Source organism: Bemisia tabaci, chromosome 7, assembly GCF_918797505.1.
Source record: "Bemisia tabaci chromosome 7, PGI_BMITA_v3".
In the NCBI taxonomy this organism is placed as follows: Eukaryota; Metazoa; Arthropoda; class Insecta; order Hemiptera; family Aleyrodidae; genus Bemisia; species Bemisia tabaci.
Window position 1 is genome coordinate 39,523,900 of NC_092799.1, and position 25,983 is coordinate 39,549,882.

At 37.8% G+C, this 25,983-nt stretch overlaps 2 protein-coding genes across 4 annotated transcripts in view; one reads left to right on the top strand and one right to left on the bottom strand.

Annotated features, from left to right (window-relative positions):
- Positions 1-7,332: 7,332 nt before the first annotated feature.
- The window catches only part of Dus2 (Dihydrouridine synthase 2), a 33,442-nt gene continuing 14,791 nt past the window's right edge, over positions 7,333-25,983 (bottom strand). The window contains exons 1-6 of one of the 2 annotated variants that reach the window (XM_019044362.2): positions 16,782-17,260; positions 15,897-16,035; positions 14,015-14,347; positions 12,290-12,577; positions 10,732-11,064; positions 7,333-8,666 (exon numbers count right to left, since the gene is read on the bottom strand). In XM_019044362.2, coding sequence (XP_018899907.2) covers positions 8,561-8,666; positions 10,732-11,064; positions 12,290-12,577; positions 14,015-14,347; positions 15,897-16,035; positions 16,782-16,956 — 1,374 coding nt within the window. In that variant the 5' untranslated portion in view covers positions 16,957-17,260 and the 3' untranslated portion in view covers positions 7,333-8,560. Of the gene's footprint in view, positions 8,667-10,731; positions 11,065-12,289; positions 12,578-14,014; positions 14,348-15,896; positions 16,036-16,781; positions 17,261-25,983 lie in introns of those variants that run through there. The other variant, XM_072302876.1, reaches the window with a different exon arrangement.
- Positions 16,558-25,983, top strand: part of LOC109032307 (uncharacterized) — a 36,544-nt gene continuing 27,118 nt past the window's right edge. Inside the window, exon 1 of one of the 2 annotated variants that reach the window (XM_072302874.1) lies at positions 16,558-16,764. In XM_072302874.1, coding sequence (XP_072158975.1) covers positions 16,573-16,764 — 192 coding nt within the window. In that variant the 5' untranslated portion in view covers positions 16,558-16,572. Of the gene's footprint in view, positions 16,765-18,472; positions 18,846-25,983 lie in introns of those variants that run through there. The other variant, XM_019044375.2, reaches the window with a different exon arrangement.

The following is a 25,983-nucleotide window of genomic DNA, read 5'->3' on the forward strand; positions in this document are numbered from 1 at the left end:
TGACGCGTGAATTTGTCCGCAAAATCGCCCCTTCCAAACATGAACACGCAACAATAGTTGTTCGAAACGGACACGTTCTTGAGAGAAAATGATGTTTATTTAGCCACTTCTCCCTCACATCGTCATTTCCCCTGACATTTCCTGGTTTTCCTGACTGTGGCAACCCTGTGCACAGGATGCGAAATTAAGTGCCAATATATTAATGGCCAAAAAATAAAACCACTCATCTCCATTGCAATGTTTCAAAATTTCTGCTCCTATTTTATTTTTTGCCGAAATCAAGCCAAGTTTAAAGATTGAAATTTATACAGCATATTCTACTAACAGAGGAGAAATTAAGGAAGTTAATAGGGAATTACGTTGACTTATTTTCCAATGTAAAAATAAAATATGACAGGAAGTCTGCTTAGTCATAAAGGAAATTTGTGGTTCCCCACCTCCACTAACGACATACATTCCATATCAAAATTTCACGTAGAGTACAATGGGTAAATTGAATTTTTTTAAATTTAACTCATCAGTAAGAGAATAGCGTTTTTCGATTATGCAAATTTAAACTTTCCGCTCACATAAACGCTCAAGTCAAGACGCTTGAGTCAAATCGAACACTGAACTAATTTCAGTATGCTTTCCGATGGAAGAATTCTTTCTGTGTACAAAACATGTTACTCAGAAACTTCTAGTTCCACAGATTGAGAGGAAAAATATATTTTATTAGATTATTTTATTAGAATTATTTAGACCAAACACTGAGTTTATTTCAGTATATTTGTAAGGGAGAGGTTTGAGTTGATTGACTCAATTGTAAACTACAGGCTCATGATTCATAGATGACCTATTTTTTAAACTTATACTCAATTATGTTTTGAGTAAACTCATGATGAGAAAGTATCTTTGAGGAGTTGATTTCTTGTATTGTCTAGTTGCTCCAGGCACTCCATACTAAGTGTACGTAATTAAAAAATGAATAAATGCAAGAAATAATGGGTAAATAAACGGTCAACATTAATAGAGGGCTGTTATGAGGATACACCGTAATATTGATTCTCATCACTATTGGAACTTAAGAATTTCTTCGAGCTAATAAATGATAGACCTAAGTGTTGGACGTTTTTATTGACTTTTTTTATAGTTAAATTTATAAGGAATGATGACTGGTGAAGCTCTAGGTGGATGTCAGGCTACACATGACTCAGGATATCATTGAATTTTTCGCGCTTTTAGACCCAACTCAACACTGGAGTGCAAATGGTTAAGTGCAATGTGAACTTCATGAAAGCTGTTCTGCCAGTAATATTTATTGGAATGCTTGGCACTGTTAAAGTGAGAGGATCTCGCACCTAGCTTCTTGGTGATACAATTTGATAATACTCAATCATCATTTAAAATGCAAGATATTGTAAAGTTCCAAAACTCTAGAGTAGGTACCTGATCAAGTCTCAATCAAAGAAAAACATTAACTTTCATTGTTCTATTTGAAATTTTCTTCAGAGTCTACAAAATATGAGAAGAGCACTTTCATAAAGCATGTGCTAAGAATAAAAAATTGCCTGCGTGGTGAAAAATTATTTTCTACATCAATATAAGGCATTAATTTGCTATTCCAGTGCAAAATTTGTAGACACTATCTTTCTCTAACCAAAATTAAAATCACTGAAAGTTTTTCTGATTTTTTTTTCTCCCACAAAAAAAAAAAAAGGATGGGAGGAAAGATGTGATTAATTACAAATATTTAAGACAAAATAAATTTATTGAAGTGATTAAATAACAATCAACAAAACAAAAAAATTTCATTCCAAAATACAATACATTGACTAACATGATGCGAATGTAAAAACAGAGCTTTGACGTTGATGAAAATTTGACTATCCAGTGGTTTGAAACAAGTTGTTAAGATATAAATGGGGTTAAGATCCACTGTTGCTGAACAGTAAATGACTGTTTAGTTTGTAACTTTTAAAACTGAGCAGATGACCAGCGTTAATGTTGATTCTTTAAAGTATCTTTGACTTCTAGAATATATTACTTTAAATTTTCAAGATCAAGTCGAAGACTTTTGTTAAAGAATCAATACATTATCGACAGTAAATACATTGGTAAATACAATGAATTTTAATTAGATTTCCTCATTAAAGTGTATTGTTCTTCATAATTTCTGTGCTGCACCTCAGCTCAGTCAAATTGCAACAGAGCCTGATAAAAAAAATGATAAGAGCTGGAAAAGCGGTGGGAAAGCTCTTTTTCTAATAAAAAAAAGGATGGATGAGAGACAGTGTTCTTGTGATCGAGATTAGCTGACTGAACTAGGCAGAAATTCACTTAGCATGTCGAAATTACTTGATGATAAGTATAATTTTCTCTTTCAAAACAAAACCATATTAGTAAATAATTCTTTCGGACGAACGGGAGGAATTGCAAAAAGAAATGGAAAATTATTTGCACTATGTGCAAAATCTTTTTGACATGACAATTTTGAAAAATTGACCATAAATGCTCTAAAAAAATTATGGGAATTGTAACTTACCATTAAGAAAATGGCATCAAAAGTTAGGCCATATTAATTTTCGAGATCTACATCTGTTAAGATCAAAAATCTACTTTCAGGATTTCCAATTAGTAAATTGCAAATGTGATACATGTCTTCAAAGCAAGATATCAACTCCCAAGTTTCAGAATAATAGAAGAAGAGCTAGTAAACCATTTGAAATTATTCATACACACGTATATGGTCTAATAAATCCAGTTGGTTATGCAGGTCAAAAATCTTAATATCTAATTTGAAAAATAGAATGAAATTGTGAATCAACCACTGTACTAATTGCGAGGGGCGTTGGTTCATTTGAAAGGTGTTGTTCTCAATGCTTCGGGAAAACTATAAATTATTTTCTGGGGTTCGTCCCCGATTTTTAAATCCCTAAAAACTCATAAATTGGATGAGGGGAAGTGGGGGTTTTTTGTTTTTTGTTTTTCGGAAAAGTTTTGTTGCTACGCATCTTACTTTACTGTTTGCTGTCTTTTTATCAGCTGTTTTCATTCAACAATCATCATTAAGTGAGGTTACTTCCAACACTCAACTGCCATCAACTTACATTTTTCTTTTCCCGCGTTTTTTTTTTTTTTTTTTTACGGTTTTTCATGATTGGTTCCATCTTTTTCCTATTGCCAATTTTTCCTCATTAAGGCAATAACCTCCAAGTTTTTTTTCTCATTTCCGATCAGAACTTTTCACGCTGTTTCTTTTCAATGTGTATAAATATGTTTATTATTAATTTCCATTTTCATTTCATCCTTTTTCTTCTGATTTATTTTTTTTAATTTAAAAATTGAACTTTTCAGTTATGATTTTGTTAAAATAATAATAATTTTTACTAATTTTAATTTTAAATTTAACAGTTGTTATGAGTGAAATTTTCAATGACCGAGGCGGTCGTCCTCCAAAACGTGGTCGCGTTTTCCAGAATTCTTCGCATGTTCGTTTAGTGAAGCAAGAACTTAACTCTGTTATTAGTATAGAAAATCAAAGTTTCATTTCTTCATTTCGGAAGTATAAAATTGATGATCAGAACTTTGATGAAAATTTTGTTACCAAATTTTCAGTCGGTTCAATGAATATAATTTGTCATCATTGTGATGCTCGCCATTTTCAGGGTGAAATGTCCAATGGTCATTTTAATAACTGCTGCCAAAATGGCTTAATTTCTTTACCGAGTATTCGGACAAATACCGATTTGAAATCATTATTTTTATATTCTCCAAATTTCATAAAGCATATCAGAAATTATAATAGTGCTGTTGCTTTTGCCTCTTTCTCTGCAAATCGAATTGATATTCCGGGTGATGGACCTTATTGCTTTAAAGTTCAAGGATCCATATATAGGTAAGTTTATTTAATATTTACCGTTACGTAACGTACTTTTTTCAGTTTCTCAGTCCGTCCCTCCCTCCTTCCCACCCCTTAACGCATCCGGAATGCAGCTGCATTCCGGATACTGCATTTAAATCTTTCCTCCTCTGTTAGTTACTATTTGGACTTTGTCTATTCCGTTTTGTTTTTAAACATTTTAAAAATAAACAGTTCAGAGAAAATAATAAGACTTAAAATTCTGTTTAATAGTGTTGTTATTATTTTATTACTCATCTCTAAATTTTATTTTTTAATTTTAGATACATTTCTGACCTTTTGCCCCCCAATGAAGAATCTCCAGTTTACGGACAGCTGTATATAGTTGACACGTCTACATCTTTGAATGTTCGTACTGCACGCGACGAAAATAATGAATTAAAAGAAGAAATTCTTCTTTCGTTGGGTAATATTCTGTCTCATAATCCTTATTCAAACGTTTACAAAAAAGCATCGACAATGATCGACAATACTCAAAGTTGTCAAGATTTTAGCATACGATTCATTGATAACATTGCCATGGATAAAAGAACATCAAGTACTCCTTCTGCGGACGAAATTGCCGGTATTTTTGATTCATCCGAAGGAGAGCCTCCAGGGTACCGTCACGTAGTGGTCAACTTCAAGCACGGTGGTCCTAAACTTTTATCAGTCCTCAGTCCACACTGTGATCCGATGATATATCCCCTTCTATTTCCGTATGGAGAATCGGGATGGGATCCATCTTTGATTCATAATGGTCCTCGGAAGCAAAAGGAACGCAATAAACTTACAATGCGTCAATATGCCTGCCATAGGCTTGCTGTCAGAGAAGATTTTTCGGCGGTCTATCGGCGTTATTATTTGGGATTGAGCAGTCCCTCAGTCGGGAGTGTATTATTTGATGGCTTCCGTTTCTATGCCTGCGTTTCCTATTCTCTAACGACGATATTTGACGACGAAGTAATCGTGACGGTAAGTGTATTCTTGCAAATGCCTGCTTCATATCTCGCACTTTTGAATGAACAAATATAAAGAAATGTTACAACACTTACTCATGGGCTTTGTGTTTCAGGCTATGAATGACATCTGTGAAAAAGCACGAGCTGAATTAAATGTGGAGCCAGACACCAATCAACAGCTCTATTACCTTTCCTCGAATGACAGGCGTTGGATGACATCCCTTTTTGCAGCCATCAATGATGAACGCTTAATATTACATAATTATGATCTCTCAACGTCTGAAAATATGTATTTTCCTGTGGATCCGCCATCGGAATCCGTCACCAAAGCCGGTGTACTTAAAAAGATTCACGCGCCAATCAGAGGTGAAACTTTCTACGCAAACAGGTACCCTGATATGCCTTTGAGACAACTCAACGAGGAGGAGGAAGACGAGGAAGATATACCAACTGAGGAAACCCCCAGCGCCGAAGAATCGTCTTCCACTGGAGGTAACTGGAAATACAATCACTTTTTAGAAATAGTTTTACCCCATGGAACATGTATATAAAATGTTCCTTTTTTGTGTACGACGTAGAATTTAATTGAAGTTTCCATCGTGTTTCAGGTACTATCACAGCAGCACAACTCTAGGCGGCGTTAGCGAAACAAAGAGCAGATCTAGAAGCAAAGTTCCGGCAAATGACGAAAGACATGACGGCCGCAGCTCCCCGCGTTCGAAAACTAGGTAGACGACAAGAATACCAGCGTGTGCGGAGCCAACCACTTCATATTAAACCCCAGTCAACCAAAAGACAATACGCCTCACAGCCACCAGGAAAACAAGATGGTCCACAGACACGAGCGCCACAACGTAAGTTGGTATTTGCTCCACTCCTTCCATACCAATTTAAAGAAGAAAAGAAGAATGGCTTCATGTTTTTCAACATACAGCATGAAATGTTCACTTCTTGAGCTAATAGAAGCGAAACTTACATAAGACACAAACACGATATTAATTGTGTTTTGCTTTTTGGAATCAGCAACTAGAGCCCCGCTGCGTCCTAACCCAGAATGGGACGACGACTTTGATGAACTATGATTATTACAGGCTACGGTAATGATTTTTTCGACGTTTTTGAGTTTTCCACCAGAATTTTTGGATGGAAAATATTAAAATATGGCAAAAACGAATCAAGGACATTGTTCAATACACAATTCTGATTGAATAATTGACAAACTTCTTCTCCTTCTTCCAATTTTGAACGAGGTAAATATTACTTACTTTACTAATACCTCTCGTTTTTACTGGTTCCCTTTTTTTTTCTTTTCTTTTCTTTTTTAGATAACGATGTCAGAAGAAACTTTATACGACCTGTGGGTTCAAGATTTAGACAGAAAACTGGCAGACTTTCAAAATACGGCAAAAGATGAGAACAGAAAACCATCATCGACGAAAACTTCAGGTCCTTTGAACGTTAGGCGGTCTTCTGCTCGTCAATCTGGAAACTCGTCTGAAGGTATAAATGTTGAAAATACCAGTAATGAATCTGTTCAGACTCCTGAGTTTAGCTCTAATACAGATAAAAGTGAGAATTTAAAAGGCGAAAAAAAATCCAGAAAAGCAGCGAAACGTCCAAAAAATGAAAAATATTTGGCAGAAAAACGTAGGAAAAAAAGGGAAAAACAACAACATTATCGAGAAGCAGTGAAAAATGATCCTGTTCGCTATGAAGCGTCGAAACAATATGAAAGAGCTAGAAATGAAAAAAGGAAGAAGAGTGGAAAATTCAAAGCAGTAACAGATTTGAAAACCCGAGAGAAGCGAGCACAGCAAAAAAAATGGAGGGAGAATTCAAAACGCTATCGAAAAAAGAAAGCTACCGAAACAAATTTGCAGCTTATGTTGGCTGAAAACACCCCTCCGACGTCTCCAGAGGGAGATATTTTTATGGACTTTCAACATCCTGCACCTGGGCCCTCTGAGTCCTTGAGCCCCAACAATGAGTTATTGTGTGGCGGTGTTTCGAAGACTCGTAAACCAAACCCGTTTGATCCCGGCAAACCTCTTTTTTTGGTCTTTGACCAAGTGCAATTATTTAAGAACATTAGAAATAATTGGCTGAATGCCCCAAACCAGGTTCTCAAAATTCCTGAAGTCAGGCAAGTACCACTTTTAGACAAGCCCTTGCACACATCGAATCCTATCGAATTTGACAGTTCAAACTGCAATGTTGTCCGACTGGTGCCCAACGAAGTGACATTTCTTGAGGCAAAATTTGAAGACGTGAAAAATCTCTATCATGCTGAAGCAAATGCAGTCTTGAAGCTTGCACCTACGTTGACCCAAAAGGCTGTGTATCCATCCTCTGAGGAAAGACAGAATGTTTCATTGGTCAATGCTGTCTTTCAAGATTCAACAAGAGTAGCGCTTCAGACTTTGAAAAAGGACATTGTGCAGATATCAGACGACCCCATCATGTTCCTCCAAATTATTGGCAGATGATGGAAGATTTCGAAAGTCAAAAGTCCTGACAAAGGCAAGAGGCTCAATGACATGTGGTGTGAGCCGGTGATGGGGACCAAAGCTCAGAAGCTGAAATTTTTGAGAGACCTCCTGCTATTCCTTGAAATTTGGGAGCTTCCCGGACTCCCAAAAAAGACGGATAGAAGAGTGCTCCTTTTTCTGGCCAGCTATGCTACCAAGACCCTACAAAAGCTGAGGCATAAAGAGAAGGAGGTCTGCGCTGAATGCAGAGAAACACTTGTGACAAATAAACCTCTGGAGATTAAACGAGTGAAAGAGACTTATGAATATCTGAGCGGCTTGGATAGAGGAGGTCTGAACCGGCCGTCTGATTTTTCATTTCATTTTTGTATGGATTCCTTCAAATTGTTTCAGACCCTAATTTCCCAGAAGTATGAAAAGCAGTTTTTGAAATTGAACAACCAGCAAAAAGCTTTCAAAACTCTTGGAGTAAAATTATGTGAGCAAACTCTCAATGATATGCTTTTTTCTTGTGAGACTGATTCTTGCAATTTATCTTTGCAAAAAGTTGTTCAAAATTTTTTTGTTTAATTTCGTACTAAGATTTGTTTCCTGTGCCTAGCAATCATGTGGAGCTCAAATTTAAATAAAGTACTTGTGGAACGAGCAGTAAAATCTCAAGATATGTTTTATCTCTCCCTTTCATAAGGAAACTTTTATCGGCTTTGTGCGTGGAAAGAATCTCGAATTAGGGGTACCAGCAGTCATGAAATAAATCTTCAGTTATAGCCTTATGAAAAGATTTGCCCTTGACGGTCACAAACCCTTGAATAAAGCTTCCTTTCGTTAAACAGAAATATATGACGCAATCAAAGGTGAGTTTTTGAATTATTCATATTAACAGGCTAATGTCAGCAGATATGGCAAAAGTTACAATGCGCAGGTTATATTCATTAGACATCAGAATATTCACCTTGACTCCGATGAAAATAGCTGGTAATGAACAGTTGACAGATAACTCCGGCTGATACCGAAGAGTACCAAGAAGCAACTTCATCATTCTGAAAATGAAATACTCCTATGGTGCTTGATTTAATGACATCCCAATTAAGTATTATAAATTTAAATTATGTTTGACACCTCACACTTGCGATGTCCTGGTCCGGTACTAAGATGTGGTAGCCACTGATATTAATGGCAGGAGTAGAGAATGTTAACCTTAAAATCCAATGATAATTTGATCGGTGCCATCACTTAATAGATCCGTTGGATTCTAATGCTACTTTGTCTATCACACCTTCATAACAGAGGCATACTAGAGCTGCAGTCTGTTCTGCCCATCGCCTGTTTTTCTCCCTAGAATGAAAAACAAAGGATGATAACTTGACAAGGTCCAAGGAGATGTTTTGACAAAAGAAAAGCTAAATAGCATGGCAGCATCAAAATTCAATGGTATTAGAGATTATTAGTAAAAATATGATGAGAGACGATATCATAATTACAACAAAATAAAAGCTGGGTGGCTCAAAATTTGGATCTTCAGATTCTCTGGCCCTTCTGAGGAAATTTTCTGACTTTTAAACCAAAAATTCTTGGATCTTAAAATTCCCTAATCCTTTAGAGGGAATCCTCTCACTTGTACACACAACAAAAATGTTAGATCCTTAAATATTTGCTGACACTCTCTTGACCCTTCATAAGAAATTTCCTGGCTTTACAACATAACAACTGTCCTGCATATTTCGTCTCTTCTCGGATGTATCTCGATTTCTAAGTGAGCTTGGTGCAACATTTAAGCAGAGTTTGAGACAAAATCAACGTTTTTAGAAAACTCCCTTTTTTGAAGATACCGTCTCATTCCCGAACAGTTCTCATACTCTAGTGTGTCATCAGTCAATAGTTCCACTAACTGCCATCAATTCTGTTCCTGAATGTCAACATCTATGTCAGTGTCAAGCAGGAAATCAGTCTATACAGCCCAGTTTTTAAGCCTGTCTTCATAATCACCATAAAAATGGGAATTGCACTCAGCTCCGATCATTGGCGATTTCAAAAGAAGGTTTTTTCATGAGTTCAGGCCATAAAAAATCTGCAAAAATTGCTGAAAGCTAAGCTCAATTAGTACTTTCAGAAAATAGATTTAAAAAAATGTCACTAACCCATTATTACAATAGATACTTCGAGACTAACTTCATTAAAAATAATCAGCATTTCAATTTTTCAGAATAAACACCGGAATCTTCAATTTAGTATGGGTGGAGGTGTATCAGTGATGCTTAGAAAAGGTAGAGGATTTAGGGTTTTCTTCTATTCTGAGCACTTGGTTTGGTCAAATTTTTTAAACACTGATTGTCAAACAAAAAAATGTTACATTCTAGATCTTGATTGTGCTGCAATCAGTGTACCTAATGCAGTATGTATGTAAAGCGGTGGTTTGTGTCAATTCTGGCCACAGATTTAAGTTTCATTCCTATCATTTCCAGCACAATTCGCTGTTTCCCTCACAAAAAACATAAATACATTTCAATGTTGCCAAATTTACCCTCGCGAATTGAATTTTCACCAGGACAATCATAGGCATTTCTAACTGAAAATTAAACTGATTTTTCATCTAATATCAAACAAAAACCAAAATAAATTTGGACAAAAATTGCACAGGTACATTCTTGAAAAAAATTGAATTGTTTGAGTCGATTTTGAAACCTTTGAATGAAGTTACAAAAGACATAAAAAACGGAGCACTCGTTTCTAATAACTTGGGAGAGAAGTGAAGCCGCCTTAGCACTCTGTGCTTGTGTGAGTGTGTAAATAAGCGCAGAAATTCATGGCAGCAAACAGAAATGTAATTTGAACTTTTCCTCTTGATTTTGGCACATTTCTTGCTCTAAACTTGTTTTAAATGCCTTAAACGAGCGAATCAATAACATTGGGACGGTGACTTTTTATAATAAACCTACTTTGGCTCGGTAACAAACAAGGATCTCAGATAAAGTTAGGGTTTCTGTTGTTCATGGTGAGCTTGCCGGTCCAAACAGGCCATAACAGTCCTAGATGATCGTTACTCCCAAATGAGATTAATCAGTCGATGATGGACCAAAAATAATCTATAGTTAAAGAAATATATGTGGGTAAGTGAATTTGAGCAAAAATCAACCTAGAATACTTGGTTTAAGCATTTTTATTCCGTTGCTGCTCATTATTTGAATTTCAAACTTGTCCTGATTTTACCGCCAATCCTCTAGCTAATCGGAGAGGTGGCTTCATTTTTTTCTTTTAGAGCTCCGTCTTTGTGTCTTTGTAAGTTACGTTTCTTTGTTTGGGAAACAACGATTTGACACTTGCCTGTCAATATCATACAGTGATGGTAAAAATGAGAACCAAAAAAAGTGAAAACTACATTTGAACCAGCTTAGAAACTTACCAATATGAAGATGAATATTTTTGATTGTTGAAGACAACAATGGACTTGAACAGTTTGTCCGACTGAGATGAAATATATTTGGGTTGTTCAAGTCCTTTTCTTCGAGCATATACCATGAGCCGTGTTTTTGGAAGATCACTATCTGCTGGGTACAGGTTTCGAATGAAAGCACATCTCAATTCTTTGGTATCATCATCAGAGTTACTGTCATCCGTAATAACTTTTCGGCGTTTTGTTTCATTTATTGGCTTCACCTCCCATCGGTCGAGGATTCCTTTTGCACGGTATTCCGCTTCTTTCAATCTGTAATAATTGTCCAAACCCCAAACAGCACTGGAAAATAAATAAAATGACAATAATGAAGGGTTTTAAATAGAGGCATGTGATTCATATTATTACCTTTCAGCCAAAGTATCACAAGCACCATATACTTTTAGACAATATGTTGCGAAATATCTTGATACTGTTTCACTTCTTTCTTGAAAACTTTAGCGTATACTTTCATGAAAATTTCAGGGATTAATCTTGGGGGCGGAAGAAATATTAGGTAAAATTTTTAACCGATTATACTCATTGATTGTTTCATGAAAAATCGGCCTAGTTAGAAAAGTTTTGCAACATAGGTCCTAAGACTGAATGGCGCTTGTGATGTGGGGACAGCTGCCCCACCTTAGATTGAAAGACATCCATGTGTATGAAAGTAGGTGCAATTCAACAGCTAGAGCTAGGGTCTAATGAATCTTAAAATTATTATAATTCCTATTCTAATGTTGCTCATAATCGATCTTCAATCAATTCTTTATTTACAAATTTTGATTAATTGATGGATTAATCAAATTCTAGTGTGAAATTGTTACCCCAGGCACCATTCTCTCGGATGTACTTCCATTGCAACGTTTAAAATTCTTGGATTATATTTCCCTTATTTGAAGCGAAACAAACCACAACATCTCCCAGGGATTTTTATTGAATATTTTTGAATGAGTGAAGAAAATTCTATCATTCAAAACTTGTCAGAAAATCTAATGGTAAATAAGTTTTCTTGTAAAAAAATAATACCCGGACACAGAGCAGAAATTTGCAATATTCCAGTAGCAGATGAGCATGTTTCAATGGAGAATTTGCAAGGGTCTGAAATTTGATGAATTTCCTGTTTAAGTGGAATCCTCTGAGTGAACTGAACACGAAGATACCCTTGATTCATAAATTGAGCAATTATTAGAGGAGATATGACAAAATAACCGATTCTGCTAAAATACATGTGTTTAAATGGGAAATGCCGCCAGATGACGTCACAAGGCGGCACATTTTCTCACATTTAAATCAATTTTTCTCCAATTTCCCATGTCAGAAAAAAATTATGAAAAATATTGCGAACTCAGCTCATTAGGCACTTTCAGATGAAGCAATAAAAAAATTGCGTGCAAATTCTCCATTAGAGTCATATCTATGCTTAAATAACCACCTTCCAGAAGATAAAATCAATCGAATCCTCAGGTAAGTATCCATCATTTAACATCCAGACCTGACAGACTAAACACAAAATAAGACAGTGTACCTAATTTGCTCCAAAGTCTGTGCTTTCAGTAAGGCCTTCCCCTCTTCCGTTTCTTGTAAATCCTGCAGCATGTTCTGGATGCAGTATTTACAGTTGGCTGGAGCATTATCGTAGTCAATGGCATAATGCAAATAGGCTTTGATGACATCAGTCAATGGAAGTTTTCCCTCTGGCCGAAAAATGGAGCAGTTCCATTCGGCAGCTCTGGCCACCATGACACTTGAGCAGCCTGTAGCAATCTTGAATTTCTCAAAATCTGAGTAATTCTCTATTTCTTTGGAGCCGCCACTAAAGATTCAACAAATTAAAAAAATGAGAAAGTGCAAGTCACCCTTAAAAAGTACATTAAATCACAAAATCAACTGAGTTGCATGCAATTATAGACGGTCTATGGATATTCTTCTGAAAAAAATTAAGTGATTTTATTAATCTTCTAATGCGATCCTTTACTTTTTTCTTTCTGGGACTCATTTTGTGAGAAAATTAAATTTGAAAGGACAAATGCACTTGCGGCGATGCCGGCTCTTCACAAGTGCTCTCCATGCTTGCAGAGCACGGAGCAGGTCTTTTTGCAAGAGCTTTGGTACATTCAAATGCACTTTTCTTGAAAACTAAGACTCGGAGAAAAAAATTGGTATGAACCATTTACCGAGATTACTTTACTTCCAAGGCACTAATGCCCTAAATATAGCACCCTCAAGGCCTAAAAAACCAAGTTTTATGCCTTAGACGATCCAAAATCCCCTGAGATCTCCCACTAACTTGACATTTCAATTATTTTGCAGCCATAGAAGAAATAATCGCCAACAATTATGGAGAGTAGCTGTTTCTGGTTGGATTTGGTCAATAACCACGGCCAAAATTCAGAAAAAAACGATTTCCTTGAAAATCGGAGGTCCTACTAGTGGCAATTTTTGATAACAACATTAAAGAAGAGAAAGGTCTAATTTTGACCTGTGGAATATGCTCCTGCAGGGGTGCAAAATGTTCTGGATCACGAGATCATGATCGCGTGGCCGCTCACGTGAAAATTGGGGTAGGCTGTAAAAACTTGGGCAGCCTTTTTATACCCCCTAGTTTTTGGAGAAAAAACAGGGAAGTACATTATTACTTGTGTTAGATGCCTATTACGCGTGCTGCTTTTGGGGAAGGAAACTATCAAGCGAGTTGTTTTACTTGCTGGAAGTCTTTCAAACGCTCTGCTTGTGGGGATTGATACTTTTAAGCATGCTGCTTTTAGGGAAGGAAACTTTTAAGCGCATTGCTTTAAAGGAAGGTAACTTTTAAGTGCGCTGTTTTATATTCTGGAAGTCTTACAAACGTACTACTTATGGGTAAGGAAGCTGTTAAGCGCGCTGTTTTATGTAGAGGCGCAATTCTAGCAAAACAGCAAATTTTGGGGAAGGCAAATTATAAATTGGGGAAGGCTAACTTTTTGCACCCCTGTGCTCTTGCAGTAAGGCCGTTTAACCCTGGGATACCCTGAATTGAATTTTATAGTTGTTGTATTGTGAAATTGTTGTGTATTGCATTGCATATTTCCACTGAAACAAGAAACTTATCCATCAATTAAAATTCTGGCTCCTCAGCTTGCGTCTCGCCAGAAAGATTGAGAAGTAAGACAAGAATTTTTAAAAATAGCATGGCTCTGACAGGCTTTGTTAGCAGGAAGTCCAGTTTTTCTCTTGGAGTTAAATGTCTATATGCTACACTTTTAAAACTCACTTTGCAATGAGAGGGACAGGCACAACTTCGCTCACTTTTTTGATGAAGTCATTCCGATTGCTATGCTGAGGTCTCTCATGACGCATTCTTCCATGAACTGCAAGAGCCGCAATGCCGCATTCACTAAGTTTTTTGCTCAGCTCCACAGTTTCTTCAATCGTATCCAAGACTCGAATCTTGCAAGTTACCGGTATTGCTAGGTTTCTGACTAGATTTTTTAAGATACTACATGCTTTGTCAGGATTTGAGAGCAGAGCAGCTCCCATTCCACCTTTGATTGAAAATTCTTTAGGGCAGCCCATGTTAACGTCAACACCAGCAACATCATTTTCTCTGCAAGTAGAAATAAAATTAGCCATGTGTCTTTCTTCTTTCATAGCCTCATTATTACATATAAGAAAGAAATTAAAAAAAAAAACACGATTAATATTGAGGAACTATTGAAGAACAGTTGAATTTAATAACCATGAGTGATTTCAAAAAGCTAAATTCCTATGTCAGAATGAAAGAATAAACTCTGTAACAAATGATTCTGAACTGACAATGAGTAGTAACCATTTAAAAAGGATTTGAGGATCTAGGACTCCCAGAGAAGCTTCTGTCAATAGTGACTCACCAGTACTGTAAGTGGACAGTGCCTTAACACATTACAGTCACCATTCCAGTAAATTCATTTTGCTGATGGCAGCTTGTTGTTGATACCCACATAATTTGTGATTTTATCACAGCGTAAATTCACTCTTTTATTGCAAGGAACTGATCTCAGATAAGACTAAGCCAAAGAATAGGTCATCATGCTATCAGGTAGCAAAATCATCACTGAAAAGTTCACTGAAGAAATTAAATGGGAAGGCAATGAATATTAGAGAAGCTACCAAATTGTGCATACATTATTAGTTCAATCGAATTTAATGATCTTGAAATTCATTATCTTGCTATGGCCTCTACCAACCACATATAAGCATTTCATTCATTTGGTGCAACAATATTTCCTTGAGGAAACGTTTTAAAATTGTTTATCCTTAGTTTTAATCTCTCTCAATACCAGTCAACTTCTCAATCAGGAAAACTTGCTATCATTAGTATCACTCAATGAATCAATCGATTTTTCTTTCTAATCGCATTCGCTTTTATAGCTAAGAACTGATCTCAGATAAGACTAAGCCAAAGAATAGGTCATCATGCTATCAGGCAGCAAAATCATCACTGAAAAGTTCACTGAAGAAATTAAATGGGAATGCAATGAATAATTAGAGAAGCTACCAAATTGTGCATACATTAGTAGTTCAAGCGGACTTAATAATCTTTAAATTCATTATCTAGCTATGGCCTCTACAAACTATACATAAACATTTCTTTCATTTGGTGCCACAATATTTCCTTGAGGAAACGTTTTTAATTTGTCCATCCTCAGTTTTAATCTCTCTTAATACCAGTCAACGTCTCACTCAGGACAACTTGCTATCGTTAGTATCACTCAAGGAATCAATTGATTTTTCTTTCTCATCGCATTCAATGCACCGAAGAAATGCAGAATCTAGTTTTGCTTAGTATCTCTAAAAAAACAGTGTATAAGATCCGGGGTTGCGGAATTTTGGAAGCTTCCACATTTTTACACACCTACCTGCCTGCCGGCGTTCCACAAAGTATCTGACGGATCTTAGGTATAAGTGATGACCATATTTTTCTTTTTTTCTTTGGTTCTTAACCTTAGACACTTAAGATTTTCCTTCCTTTCACTGTTTTAGAGCTCTTCCAAATTTTTTTCAATTAAGTAACAAAAGCTGAGTTAGAGAACTTTTAGCATCCCTGCCTCAGCATATGGACAGATTTGGTCTTGAGTTCCTATTCTGGAGAAAAAACATACTGTTATGATACTCACAGAAGTTTGGCTGCCTTTAATGCTCGATCAGGATCACTGGTCCCAAGTTGAAGAATAACTTTGCTCCTTTCCTTAGCACAAGTTCGGAAGACAATGGTCCCGTCTGAACGATCGATGAAATCAACCGTTTTCAAAACATCTAGAAAAATGGCAAAATAATTTAACTGTCATATTGTGTGAAAAATGGATAGGTTTTCTAGATCAATAATTGAATACTAGTTACAACTTTATCATAAAGGTAAGAAACACATTGACAATTGATAACTGATGTATTCTACTGAGCTTTCTAATTCTATCCCATGTGCTCATGGCGGTGTCGTCAGAAAAGTGAACCATTGTTCACTATCGGTTTGAATTGCAGGCAATCGCAGATGACAAATTTAGGCCTCCGCACAAAGCGGCGTTCCAAACTATACACCTTGAACACATTCGTCTCATGATCACATCATAAAAAAACTACTTATCAATTGTGATTCGCAACTTTTAAGTGGTTGTGATTTCTGTGTGGCTAAAAATTAAAGTGTTACAAGGTTTGAAAGTATTAAAAATTTATCTAAGCTTGTGCTCTTGCTTCTGCAAGAATCCGTTCTTTAATGTGGATAGTAATGATCGAAAACGTTTGCAAACCGAAAGTATACCGTCAACTTAGCTGACATCACTTTATATTGTGTAGTAGATGAGAGAGTCAAGCTGGTGGATTTTCTGTTACAGTCTGATAGTGCGTAAACTTCTTTGGCTTGGACTTCACTATATATTATCTCTTAATGGGTCTAAATCAGCGCAACTATCTAGACAGCTTTGCACATGCGTATGGACAGCACCTTTGATAAGGGCACCGACTACCTACAATCGAAGGAATACGGAAAATGTATGAGCCTATCTTACCATTAACTCTGCGATTACATCGCAATAACTTGTGGTCGATAATTTCTTCAGAATAGACAAGATCTGCACCATAGTCGATAGAAAGTAATCTAATGGGTAATGTGCCTATTCGAACCATAGGAGCTAGAATCAGCTTGTTCCTATAATCAATGGTGTTCCCATTATTTGATAGCATTTTTTTCTAGAATCTTCAGTGTGCTATACTATAAGTGCGGCAAAGTGAATCAAATATTTAAGGAACACGTGTTCGAGTTCGGTACCGAGGCTTAGCCATGAGCACCGCAGTTCGTGGAAACCCAGTCTAGGAGGAACCAGAGTGTAAAGAGAGGAAACGATTGCTCGAAGGAAAAGATTCGGATTTTGCAGTATACGACTCAGATAATTACAATGAACAAAAAAATTTTAAATACACTTGGAAATTGGAATAATTTTAACCACACGCGTGCACTATCACCATCTTAACTAGAGGTAAACAATACAAAAACATGGTTGAAACAAGGAGGAGTACGCATTCGCCATTCGCCCATTTGTAAGCCATGTTGATGACGCTTGAGTGGCGAACTCGAGTGGCGCGAAGTTTGAATTGACGCTTCTGGTGCAAGCTGTGCGACAGAATTTCACATAAATTTTACGAGCCGCCCTGCGCCGCCGTCCGCAGCGTGCATGGCCCACGATCCGCCTCTCATTATTAAACTTCATCTAGCGTTGAGAGTTCACCAATTACTTCACACGACCAGTAAGCAATTTTAAAAGTCGAAAATTTAAAAAAAAATTTAAAAAAACAAACAAACAAACAAAATACTAATATACTAGTATACGAGTTTCTCCGTCAGGGAGCTCTCCCGCAAGAAATCGTTCACCACCCCCCGCCCGCCGGGAGAGCCGCGGCGTGCTGCCTGCGCGAAGACGCCTACAAACCTAAGTGGATACTTCACGCATTGCGCAATGCTTGAAGTATCCACTTAGGTTTGTAGGCGTCAGTGCGCGTTTCGAGCTATAGCACATCGTCGTTGCGCCGCAGCGTGCCATAAACTTGCCCACAATCAATAGGTCAGGGTGTTAAAATGTAGGCAATTTGACATCAAATTCGAAATTAGCGACTCAAGGAACACCGCGCGGTTACCAAACTTTCGTGATCTTTCAGTCATTAGCCCAGTACCACATGTGCATCCGTGTGCAGTTTCGTGGGTAGATAGATAGACAACATATTTGTCTAGGCGCCTGGTAGCTAAAAATGAGGCTACCTGGAATTTTGGGTACACAGCGATTTTTTTGGCTTACATAATGTTTCTTGGGTCGCTGAATCCGAATCTGAAGTTTCCTACCGCGTATCTGGTGAGCATTTTCCGCCATTTTGAAAAAATGGCCTAAAAAGGCCTTTTTTGTGGTTTTTTTTTATGTAGCGGCTACGCATGAGAAAAAATCCCGGATTTAGCTAATGTTTTGAATGGCTCACAAAATTTGGAAGAAAATGGTGTATACATATGCTAGGTTTGCTTAAAAATCATCCACGATCTGTCATCATACGATCATCCACAATCATCCATCAAACCACATCCCATGGCGTGAAAAAGTGTGACGAAATTGATAGCCCCATCGAAACGGCAATAGAGGGGAATCGTAACTTCATCATCAGTTCCATTCGATCTGATATCAATTATTCACGGCTTCGAATTGCTATTCTCGGCCGACAAGCTGAATTTTTATTCCGAGACCAAGAACGAGGTGTCAAGGATGCGACCTCCTGTGGTTTACCCTGGTCGGTCTGAAAATTTTGGATCCACAATTTTGCAATTTTGCAAAATATTATATCGTATTTATTATATAGACGCCATTATATTTTTATGACGTGAATATTCGTTTGATATGTGTTTTGTGAGACAAGTGATCTCCCTGAGTTTCGGTCTGGTTGCGGCGTGTGCTGAAATCGCGGGATATGAGAGCTTGCGAGGTTTGGCGCGGGCGGTTGACTACCTCCCCGAGATAGTCGAAACTAATCAGGACTGCTCCTTCTTACCTCGCTTATTCGAGGAACTGGTCCCTACGCAATTCCAACTCGTACACGTGAGTTACTCCTCCGTTAAAAGAATTTATAGACATGATATACATAGAAATATAGATTAAGAATTTTAGCAACACAAAACATATAATTCCTGATTGATTGATCGTGTCTAGAGTCACTACTTTTGGTTGGACACTGTGCTTTCCAAAAAAGCGATAGAGATATTCACTCGTGCGCAAAGAAATGCCCAGTCGCGATGGTTCTCGCGAAATTTCTATCACCTCAGATACGATGGTATGGTGAAACATTTTTTTTCGATGGAGAGGAAGGGATCGTGGGATGTAAAGGTCAAAAAGGTATAATGAATCGCAGAAATTAACTCTTTTAAGAAGAAATAGATAACAAGGTAGGAGTGAATATGAGGGCTAGATCCTTTAATGATTGATTGAAATCGCACAACTCATTGTCAGTCGTGGTCAAGGATATATCCGCCAAAGTCATTGTGTTTTTCATTTTGAGTCGGTCGAGTTACACGGCATATTTGTAAATTGTGATTTTTGATGTAAATTTGATCACTCTCGCAGTTTTTAAAGGCAAAACTTCATAAAAATTCTCATTTACCTCCGAGTTAAATTAAACTTCATATAATGTGATTCACTCATCTTCTTCGCAAAAGAATCCGCGATCGGGAGGCATCGATACACCAGACAAATGCTGGCATGAGCCATCGCCAATTTTTTCTTTATTAAAAAAAGGTCTAAATGAGAGCCCTCGATCACCAGCCATCAGGCATCGTATCTGGTCGAATTGACTTGAACGTAATTATTTTGCGCCCAACATTGAATCCAAACTACGCGCCTCACATTTTTTGGATAGGCAACTAATATTGCATTTGTAGTAGGAAAGTGTATGGTATACGGCGTAAAACGAAGGCGAATGGGCCTGTTGCAAACTTTTGCTAGAGCAAAAATAAGAGTTGTTTCTTGTAGATAATGCCTCAAAAATCACGATGAGCGCATCGGCAAAGTCTGAAATGCACTCATAACTTCACAATCTGCGTAAGAAATTTGCGTTTTTTTAAGCTTCCCGCTTCAAAAACGATACTACGGCACAGGTGAACATTTTGTTAGAGGAGTCGCTCCATCGTCGGCGATATTCATCATGGCCGACGCTTGCACGCAGTTCCGCGCGTAATTCAAGGAGAGTTCAAGGTCAATCAATTCGGGCGTGGAAAATATGAACGTTAACACACCGATTGTTATCTGGTCTAATCCAGTTCAGGTGTTATCTCGTCCCATCAAACGTGTTTTGGCGGATTGGCGTCGGCTATGATGATTATTGGCGACGATGGAACGACTCCTCTTACAAAATGTTCACCTGTGCCGTAGTATCGTTTTTGAAGCGGGAAGCTCAAAAAACCGCAAATTTCTTACGCAGATTGTGGAGTTATGAGTGCATTTCAGAGTTTGCCGATGCGCTCATCGTGATTTTTGAGGCATTATCTATAAGAGACAACTCTTAGTTTTGCTTTAGCAAAAGTTTGCAACAGGCCCATTGTTGAGTTCAACTAATACCTTATCCTACGCGATCAGTTCCGGCCACGTATCCTGATTTCTTGTTAAATTTAACATTTAATGAGATAACTTCTTATATATCCTCTTAATTTTGTTGTGAGTAGGTAGTGCCGGATTTCTGAATTCCTTTTCCCGGTGTGAGATTGCTTTAAGCAACTTGTAAGGGCAGGTTTGACTCAAACCTCCCCTCACGAATGAGGTATTAGTTGAACTCAACGATTCTCCTTCGTTTCACACCGTATATCATAAACTTCCCTATACTAGAACTCAAACTGTCTAAGGGTACTAAAGCTAAAAAGGGACCTAGGTGAGGACCTACGAAACATTTAAGATAATTTGAGCATCTCGTGACATCTTTAGTATGCTTAGTTGGACCGCTTTAAACAGAAAGGAACCAGGCCACATCAGCTATTGCCAAATTTATAAGGGAATTTCATTTTTCACGAGAGAGCGTCTGTGCATGTTCCTTTGAAAATTTTAAGGAATTTGCCTTGTATTATGGAGAAAATTCACTGACATTTGCACAAAAATCCGCACAACCGTTTTCATGTAAAAAATTAAATTGCCCGATTGGCAATAGCTGATGTGGCTTGTTTTCCTTTCTGTTTAACGCGGTCCATTTCATACTTCTTGTCTCTTTTTTTAAATTATGAAATCGAGAGAGTAAAAAAATGTACAGGCTCTCTCGTTGTCTTCAGTTAGCAGTGTTTTTATTTACTTTTTTATATTTTAATGCCTGCATGAAGTTAACCTCAGAATGAGCAACGGTAATAAGGTAAGTATAAGGTAAGTCCACGGTAAGTTTGTTGCCTATGTGGCAAAATTGAAGGCGACTCTCGATTGGACAATATCCCGCACCAATCGGTTTATACACATCGCCCATTGGTTCTGGCGAACTTAAACATATTTGCACCAGTGTTTGGGATATTTCTTGTGGCTTTTGAATTCTTCAGTACCGTGCAAGGTGCAATGCATGTAAGTTCAAAGTTCTGGATGAATGAGAGCTGAAAACCTGAGTGGGTGTTTCGTACAAGTCAAAAAAACCATTTTAGTTCTATTTCAAGTGAAAGTCTTTTGATTTCAAATCACTCGCGATTTCATGGGGTCTGCTCAGCAACTGACCGATTTAAAGCTGGAGACTTCATCCACTTTCATCGAGAGTCTTTCAAAACCGCGTAAAGGCTGCGAAACCCTTAACTACAAATAGGTACGTCTATTAAGGAGGTAAAACCTACAATTTTCGCACGATCCGATTGTTGGGCCGAGGACTGCTTCGATGAATCTGCTCTTTGTTTCTTAGCTAAAGTTCTATTTTTCCGAATAAAGTCCATTCTCGTGTGGTCCGTAGATGCAATGGAAATACATATGTAACAAGGCTCATCTTGAATGATTGTCTTACCCCCTTTTTCTGCTAAAGCAAAATGCCTCCACAAACTTTGACTCATGTAAATGTAGCTGCAGTTTCAGGGCAGTAAGGGATGCAGATGGCACTCTTGGGAAATTTTATTCAAGGGTCTGACCGTGGCAGACGCCGTCTGACGAGCGACCTCTGCTTCGCGCCTTGATAAAACTCACCCCCAAATAAGCTCAAGGTTGATGATCAATTTCGTAGGCGACAGTTTGGGCCATGACCCCTGAATGAGAAAAACCGTATTCGAAGAGCATGAAGCGTTCATAGACGTATCGGGAGCAACTTTCTGCGGGTGGCGGTCAGTGGCGTGGCGTGCTTTGCGATATATCGATTGAAATGCCATTTAAGCCTATGGAAAAGGATCGAAAAACAAGGTGTTCTCAATGAACACCTTAAAAAGCGATTCTTTACCATACCATGATGAGAGATTATCGATAATCGATCATTTACGTCTCGCCACAACTGGCGGTTGCTCTGGCTCCCACTTTTCAAATTGGAGTAAAGGTCTTAAATAAAAAGCAAAGGGAGCTTTCAGAGGGTCTCGCCTGGATCATTTAAAAAAATTGGCCGCTTTTTTAAAAGCATTTTGATGATACTGTTGAACTTTAGCCGTATGCAAACTCAACGTTTAACTCTACCAGTAGTCTATTTGTATTTTTAATAGTCTCAATATTTCTTCTTTTTTGTAATTTAAGTTTTTGATTTATTAAACAATTCTGCAACATTGAGGTATTGTTTTTCTCTATCTTTAAAATGAGGATATGTACCGGCTATAAGACGTTATACGTTTCATTTTGAACATTTTTTTTCTTGGGGGGGCGGGGTGGTCAGGCCCGGACTTAAGACCTGTGCAGGGCGTGCGGCGCACACGGGCGCCAGCCTTTGGGGGGCGCCACGAAAGAAGAAGAGAGGGAAAAAAGGGGGAAAAGGAAAAGGGAAAAAAGGGAAGAAAGGACAAGGGGAAAAAAGGAAAAGGAATCAAGGTTGGGCAGTGAAAGCAAGGAAGAAGGGGGGAAATGGAAGGAAAGAGGAGGCAAGAAAAGTGAAAAGAGAGTCCGCGAGAAAGGGGGGGGGCATAAAAACCATAGACAAAATATAAAGATAATTGCCGTCTAAAGGTAAATTTTCAGGACAAAAACTCCACCTGGTCCATAGACGGTATCAGGCGCCCCTTGACCCTAAATTTGCGGCTGTACAGAAATACAAGAGGAGGCATGTATTAAGGGGGCGCCATAAATCCATCGAACAGGAGCCGACATGGCATTTTAGGCCACGTCCGCCATCTTGGAATTTTCAAAAATCGATTAAAAATCGAGTTTCCCGTCGAAAAGTACCCCTGATCTCGCGGTTCACAAAGCTCTAACGAACAGAAACGGAGGCCAGAACCGGGGCTCATTTTAGGCCACATCCAATATTTTGGAGTTGAGAATTTTAAAAAATTGACTAAAAATTCGAGTTTTCCGTTGAAAAATACCATGTGATACCGCGTTCCACAAGACTCGAACAAACAGAAACCGAGATAGCATTTTAGCCCACGTCCGCCGTCTTGAATTTGAGAATTTTAAAAAATGGACTAAAAATTCGAGTTTCCCGTCGAAAAATACCTCCTGACACCGAATTTCAGAAAAATCCATTAAACAGGGGCCGAGATAGCATTTTAAGCCTTTTCGGATTTTCGAATTTTGAATTTTTTGAATTTTGACAGATTTTGATTTAAAACACGTGATCCCCAAAATCGAAGTTTAGATTCGGATTTCTCGTAAAAAAATCGATGCGATTTCATGTATCATACCCTGACACCGAATTTCAGGAGAATCCATCGAACAGGAGCCGAGATGGCATTTTAAGCCACTTCAGTCATTTCGGATTTTCGAAGTTGAAAATTTTTACTTAAAACGCGTGATACCCAAAATCAAAGTTTAGATTCGGTTTCCTCGTAAAAAATCGATGCGATTTCATGTATCATACCCTGACACCGAATTTCAGGAAAATCCATCGAACATGCAGGAGCCGAGATGGCATTTTAAGCCACGTCAGTCATTTAAGATTTTCGAATTTGGAAAATTTGACTTAAAACGCGTGATACCCAAAATCGAAGTTCAGATTCGGATTCCTCGTTAAAAATTGATACAATTTCATGTATCATACTCGAGCATAGCGTGAAGGAAAGAGACGTAACGTAGGCATACTGATTCGAGCATATGAATGCAACGTGGCAACATGGGTAGTGCTCAGTGGGTCAGCGGAGGAGGAAGAATAAGAATTTATCGTGAGAAATTCCTCGCGACGAAACCGAACGCTTAGCCGGCGCTTAGCGGCGCCTCCCCGTTCGGTTTCACTCGGGCGACAGGCGGCGGCGTAGTTCAAAAGGGTAGTATGACAGAATCTATACGCGTCGTTAAACCTTTTTCCTTCACGCTATTTTAACATATGATACATGAAATCTCATCAATTTTTCACGAGGAATCCGAATCTGAGCTTAGATTTTGGATATTACGCGTTTTAATCTATTTAAAATCGTAAGAGAATTTAAAGAATTGTCCTTGAAAATTGATCACACATTAGTGTTTTTTTACGTCATTAAACCTCTTTCCTTCACGCTATTCTAACATATGATGCATAAAATCTCATCAATTTTTCACGAGGAATCCGAATCTGAGCTTAGATTTTGGATATTACGCGTTTTAATCTATTTAAAATCGTAGGAGAAATTACAGAATTGTCCTTGAAAATTGATCACACATCAGTGTTTTTTTTCTACGTCATTAAACCTCTTTCCTTCACGCTATTCTAACATATGTTGCATAAAATCTCTTCAATTTTTCACGAGGAATCCGAATCTGAGCTTAGATTTTGGATATGACGCGTTTTAATCTATTTAAAATCGTAGGAGAAATTACAGAATTGTCCTTGAAAATTGATCACACATTAGTGATTTTTTACCCCGTTTTTCTTCTACGTTCACGTAATGAAAGTAGACCAACAGTTGACTCATCGACTAGTCTAGCCTAACCCCCCAGAATCGGTCTAAAGGGCGTACGATTTTATCAGATAAGATGTGCGGTCCTAGTTTCCGGGCAATTGCGGTTTGATGGAAGCTGCGATGAGGAGAAACGGAAGATATGCGAAACTCGGGCGGATATTAAGTGAGAAACCAGGTAGGGGAAAGGCTTTCTTCCCGAAAAGTTAGTGCTCGGGCCAACTTACATGGTCACTGGAGCATTGTATAGCAGGTTGTGGGAAACTATTTTTTTGCAGCAACAACCAATTGGATCGCATTTTGCAAAAAGGAACTAAGAGCATTTCAATGTTGCTGGGATTGTGCAACTTAGGAGCAATCTTTGCAAAAAGTAAACTTTGCGACGGTAATTTTCGTCTTGAATTCATAGCTTATTAGGAGTAGAGGTGAAACTAGTTTAGATGATCGTTTATGTTTGCAAGGTTACCGACATTGGAATGCTCTTGGTGGTAGATAATACAATTTCAAACTCTACGTGAGAGGTAGCACGGCCAGGCCCCTCTGCTCCCCCTGTAGCATAGAATTATCCGTTATTCTGAAATATTAAACTTTGCATAGGTATATACTTCAAATGTAAGGTCATAATGGTAGTATGCAGAAACCCTTAATAATGTGCATGTATTCCTTTAAAGTCTGTATTTGATGTTGCAACCAACCTGTATTAATCAGAGGCAAACCGACGACGCCTTTACGAAAATACCATAAAAAAAAAATTAAAAAAAAAAAATAAAAAAAAAAATAAAATAAAATTAAAAAAATAAAGATAAAAAAAATTAAAAATAGGGCAACAAGGCTAAAATTTCCGCGAACTTAAAGTTTTGCGAAAATAGCGTAACATTAATCATTTAAAAGGAACCGTTTTCGATATTTATACGTGGCTGCTATACATTCCTAACATCGAAGAAGAACGAAGTACACGCGGTTAAAGTTTTCCATGGATCCCAATTTTGGCTCGCTCTGATACGATTATTTTTTGGGCGAGGGGTGGGAGAGGGGCAGAGACTAGAAGTTGCATGAATTCAGCAAAATTTCAATGCGGTTTGGTTCCGTTTTACCAAAATTGGCTGGATTAAAGGTCGATGGACCGATCAAATAATTTCATGATTGTCTCGCCGTCGATCAAAATACCAGCGGAAAGTGTCGGCTCGTAGGTTATCTCAATGCCACGTTCTTTCGGTTCCATCCCATCCGTCATT